The sequence below is a fragment of the Scomber scombrus genome, unplaced genomic scaffold, assembly GCF_963691925.1.
Source record: "Scomber scombrus unplaced genomic scaffold, fScoSco1.1 SCAFFOLD_516, whole genome shotgun sequence".
In the NCBI taxonomy this organism is placed as follows: domain Eukaryota; kingdom Metazoa; phylum Chordata; class Actinopteri; order Scombriformes; family Scombridae; genus Scomber; species Scomber scombrus.
In genome coordinates, this window is record NW_026910598.1 from 6,484 (window position 1) to 11,263 (window position 4,780).

The 4,780-nt window shown below is 40.0% G+C and overlaps 1 protein-coding gene across 1 annotated transcript; it reads right to left on the bottom strand.

Moving 5' to 3' along the window:
- Nucleotides 1–751: 751 nt before the first annotated feature.
- On the bottom strand, nt 752–4,394 carry LOC133977119 (unconventional myosin-Id-like; the record flags this gene model as incomplete). The annotated part of the gene is made up of 4 exons (XM_062415256.1): nt 752–865; nt 1,080–1,184; nt 2,406–2,544; nt 4,171–4,394. Coding segments are annotated over 4 exons (582 nt in total), but the record flags the coding sequence as incomplete, so codon positions are not given.
- Between the last annotated feature and the right edge of the window lie 386 nt (nt 4,395–4,780).

Here is a 4,780-nt window from a genome sequence, read left to right on the forward strand (position 1 = left end):
TTATATTTGGGTTTTGGAGTATTGGACGTATAATTAAGACATTTATAGAAAGTGTCACGGCCATTTTTTCACCATTTTCAGCCATTTTTTATATCAAGAAAAACTAATAACAGCAGACTAATTGATATCGTTAGTTGTAGCTGTATTTGTAATTTTGATTTATAATTGTTTAGTCTTTTTTATTCATCTTTATTGTATTTTTTACTTTTTTCTGCTTCATTTTACGCTATCATCATTCTATACGTTTTATCTTCTTATCGACTTTATTCATCCGTTTCTTTTGTCTTTAATCTCGTTTTAACCTAGTTTACTCTAGCTTTTATTATTAAACTTAATATTTTTTATTTCATTTATACTTGTGTTATGTCTTTTTACTCTATTTTAACATAGTTTGACTCCAGCTTTTAATATTAAACTTCATCTTTATTTCATTTTTTTCATTTTTCTTTGTTACTATAACTTTTAATAAGCCTTTTCTCTAATTCTCTCTTACCTAACATATTCATTTTTTTACTTTTTTAAAATCTTTTTTAAACATTTTTATCATCCTAATTTTCTCTTGTGTACATTGGTCTCAAATCTTTTAATGTTTTCCTTTTCTTCATGTTGTCACTTCTTCTGTCTTATTATCAACTGTAAATCACTTTAAACCTCATTAACCTGTATGAAAGCTGCTGTATATATAAATAAAATAAAGTTTGATTGATAAAGATAAAGGAAACAGTAGTGTGTGTGTGTGTGTGTGTCGTACGTTGTATAGAGGGATGCTCTTCATGGGCTTGTACTGCTTCAGAGGATCCATCTTATACAGGTGACGGTCAGTGATGAGCACAGCTCGGTCCTCGGCCTTGTGGAAACGGTTAATCTGGGGAAACACAAAGCTCCTCATCATTAGTCATCCTGCAGGGCAAGTTCACACACACACACACACACACGCACATGCACACACACACACACACCTAAACCCCCCTGCAGGGAGCAGAAGCAGCTGTGTTGATGTGATGGTTACAGACAGACACATGTTGTGGCTGGTGGAGCGTTTTGGGTTGGAGGTGTGTTGTTAATGTGACTGAAAGTACCTTCCGCACGTTGCAGGAGAAAAGGACTCTCATGAATTTGTCCTTCCGCTGCAGCTCGCTGGAGACTAATGTGAAGGATGAAGCGGTGTCAGGGCTGTCTCGCTTCTATAGGACACAAAGAACAGAACAGGCTTTAAAAAAAACTCAGAGACATGTTCATCTTGTACAAACTCAGATTCAGATTCAGGGACGAGGCAAGTTAACAAAGTTCAACTCATTATAAGCTACTGTAGTGCTACTTTACAAGTTCAGTCTCTAGTTTGGTTTTTAGTGACAGAAAGAAAGAAATAAAGATAAGTTTACAGGTTACATACAATTAAAAAAACGTAAACATTTAAAGTCATGTTGTATTAAAAGTGCATGTAGCTCTGATTCTGCTTCAGCCGGCCTTTAACACTTTTATTAAAAACCTTAATATCTTATAAGTTATTTTCATTTCCGTTGGCAGTGTGGAATATACTGACTGCACAAAGGACGTCTTATAGTGCGTGATTTTACAAATTTTAACATCTGGTGCCAAATTTAGTAGACATTTAAAAACAAAAATCCAGTTTGATGAACAAAATAAAAAAAATATATGTATATGTATAAACCTAATTTATTGAATTACTGACCTTATGAGTCTAATAATGGACTAAATGAACTGTTATTGGACTTTTCATTGGATTAATTCACATATAATTTAGCTTCCAAAGACATCAAACCAGTTCAGTCCAGAATAACTAACTGGGTATACTGGATTAGTAGTATTGGTCATTCATTATATTCATCAATATAATGGAAGTCTTCATATGATATGTTGCTTCTCATTTATGTTGCATCCTTTGTCTTTCTCTCTTTTCTTATACTGTGTTTAGTTTAGTTTTCTCTCTCTTAAAGAATGGAAAATGCATGTAGCTCTGATTCCGCCTTTTACACTTTTATTAAAAACCTTAATATCTTATAAGTAATTTTCATTTCTATGCTGAATGCCTAAAGGAAGTCTTACAGCGTGTGATTTTACACATTTTAACGTGCATAAAACATCTGGTGCCAAATCCTGTAGACACTTATGACATTAACTGTATATATATATAAACCCGACTTTTTGAATTACTGACTTTAATAATGTCATAATGGACTAAATGAACTACTAACTGGGTATACTGGAAGTCTTTATATGATATGTGGTTTCTCATCTATGCTGCATCCTTTGTCTTTCTCTCTTTTTTACTATATTACTGTGTTTAGTTTAGTTTTCTCTCTCTTGAGGAATGATGAAGCCTGCACCCTTCTTCCTCCTCTTCCTCTTCTTCTTCTACCCACGCTGCCATCCCACCTACTCACCAGGTAGTTTCCTTCCCAGGATCTCTGCAGCCCCAAGTCGACTCTGTGTCCTTTCAGAGCCTCCAGACTCGCTACCTTAGCCCTCACCTGCAGGGCCTCCTCTGGAGAGAGTCCTTTGATCAGCGTCCATGCCCACCACCTGGAGGTACACACACACACACACACACACACACACACAAAGAGTCAAATAATAGCAGAGGAAGAAAATCGACTTTCTCCATCAGGGGAAAACAGCACAAGACCGTGATAGTTGGATTAGCGGGTTGCTACAGCAGGACTGCAGCCGACCCCCAGCTGGACCGCACTTATTGGCTCCTTCACTCACAAAGTCCTGACAGCCAACATCATTCTCCAGGAAGGCTATTTTCTTTGAGAGCGAGTGTATATCGAGGTGGGAAACAAGCAAAGGGAGAGCGAGGTTGTGTGTGACATGCAACAAAGGTCCCCCCCCCCCCCCCCCCCCTTTGGGTGGGAATCGAACCTTTAACGCTGTGGTTATACGGTATGTGCCTTTAACTATTAGGCCACCAGGGCGCTCTGTGAAGGCTATTTCTAACTGTGTGCCTGGCTTCAAATAGAAAGACAAAAAAAAAAACAAACAGATGTCAGGATGAAAGGCTGTGATGAGTCTTTGATGGAGGAGGGAAAAAAAAAAAAATCAATGCTCAGTGTGAGCTCAAGGCAGAAGGAAAAAATGTGTAAGTTGCTTCAAAAAAAAGGACTCATCTGGATGTAAAATAAAACTCGGGGCCATGTGTTGTCTCCTGCGGTTGGGGTCGGATCCGCTTTTAGTTCAGCCAATTTAAGAAAAAGCCATTTTTCTTCAAAAGATGGCAATTTAAAAAAACTTTTTTTCTTTTTAAAACGCTTCATCCTCCGTCTCTGCTGTGAACATTTTAAGAGCAGTTTTTCACTTTATACATTTAAAGAGTTTGAAAAAGCCAAAACTTGCTCTGCAATAGGACCGACTCTGCAATATGACCCCGTCTGTTTTGACTGTTCCTTCTTTCCTCCCTTCCTTTCTTCCTTCCTTCCTTCCTTCCGTCTGTCGTTCTTCCCTCCCTCCTTCTCTCTTTCTTTCCTTCCTCTCTCTTTCCTTCCTTCCTTCGGTCCTTCCTTCCTTTCTTTCCTCTCTTCCTTTTTTCCTCCCTCCCTCCTTCTCTCTTTCTTTCCTTCCTCTCTCCTTCCTTCCTTCCTTTCTTTCCTCTCTTCCTTTTTTCCTCCCTCCCTCCTTCTCTCTTTCTTTCCTTCCTCTCTCTTTCCTCCCTTCCTTCTGTCCTCCCTTCCTTCCTTTCCTTCCTCTCTTCCTTTTTTCCTCCCTTTTTTCCTTCCTTCTTCCTCCCTTCCTTCCTTCCTCCCTCTTTTCCTTCCTTCTTCCTCCCTCCCTTCCTCCCTCTTTTCCTTCCTTCTTCCTCACTTCCTTCCTTCCTCCCTCCCTCCCTTCCGTCCTTCCTCCCTTCCTTCCTTCTTCCTCACTTCCTTCTTTCCTTCCTTCCTTCCTCCCTTCCTTCCTCCCTTCCTTCCTTTTTCCTCACTTCCTTCTTTCCTTCCTTCCTTCCTCCCTTCCTTCCTTTTTCCTCACTTCCTTCTTTCCTTCCATCCTTCCTCCCTCCCTATTTCCTTCCTTCTTCCTCACTTCCTTCCTTCCTTCCTCCCTCCCTCCCTTCCTTCCTTCCTCCCTTTCTTCCTCACTTCCTTCCTTCTTCCTTGACTCGAGGACAACAGGAGGGTTAAAGATAAAAAGCTGTCATTTTTTTCTGAGTACCTGTTGTAGATGCTCCTGAGCGCCTCTTCAAACTTGCGCAGGACTTTCGGGGGTGTCGGCCACTTCACGTGCCTGCCGTGGTCCTTGGAGGTTCGTACGTTTTTGAAGCGGCGGTTGACGTCGCGGATGTAAGACTTCACCTTGTAGCGTCGGTAAGCACGCAGGATGATCAGGGCCGCTCGCATCCGCCGGTATCGCATCCTGGCGACGGTTCCTCTCCACACCTGCAGATGTAAGACAGAGAGATGAAAATCAATGCAACTATAATCAATACGTGATTTGTTTTTGCAATGCATAAAACTGGATAACTGACAATAAAAGAGACAGATTGTTATTAAAATATGGTCAAAATTGAAGCAGCAGAGGCCTGACAGTCAATATTCAGAGGGGGGGGGGGGGGGGATAAGTAATGAGGATATTCATATGATGTTTTCACCAGTCTTTGGTATTAACTCAATAAATCCACATATATATAAAGATATCACAACATTAAAGCCCATAAATAAGGTTATGTGGAATGAAATAGGACAAAAACAGTGAGAAAAAACAGCACAACAAGGCAAAGAAAGGCAAGGAAGCAGCTGAAATCTGTAAGTAATTAGACAGTAAT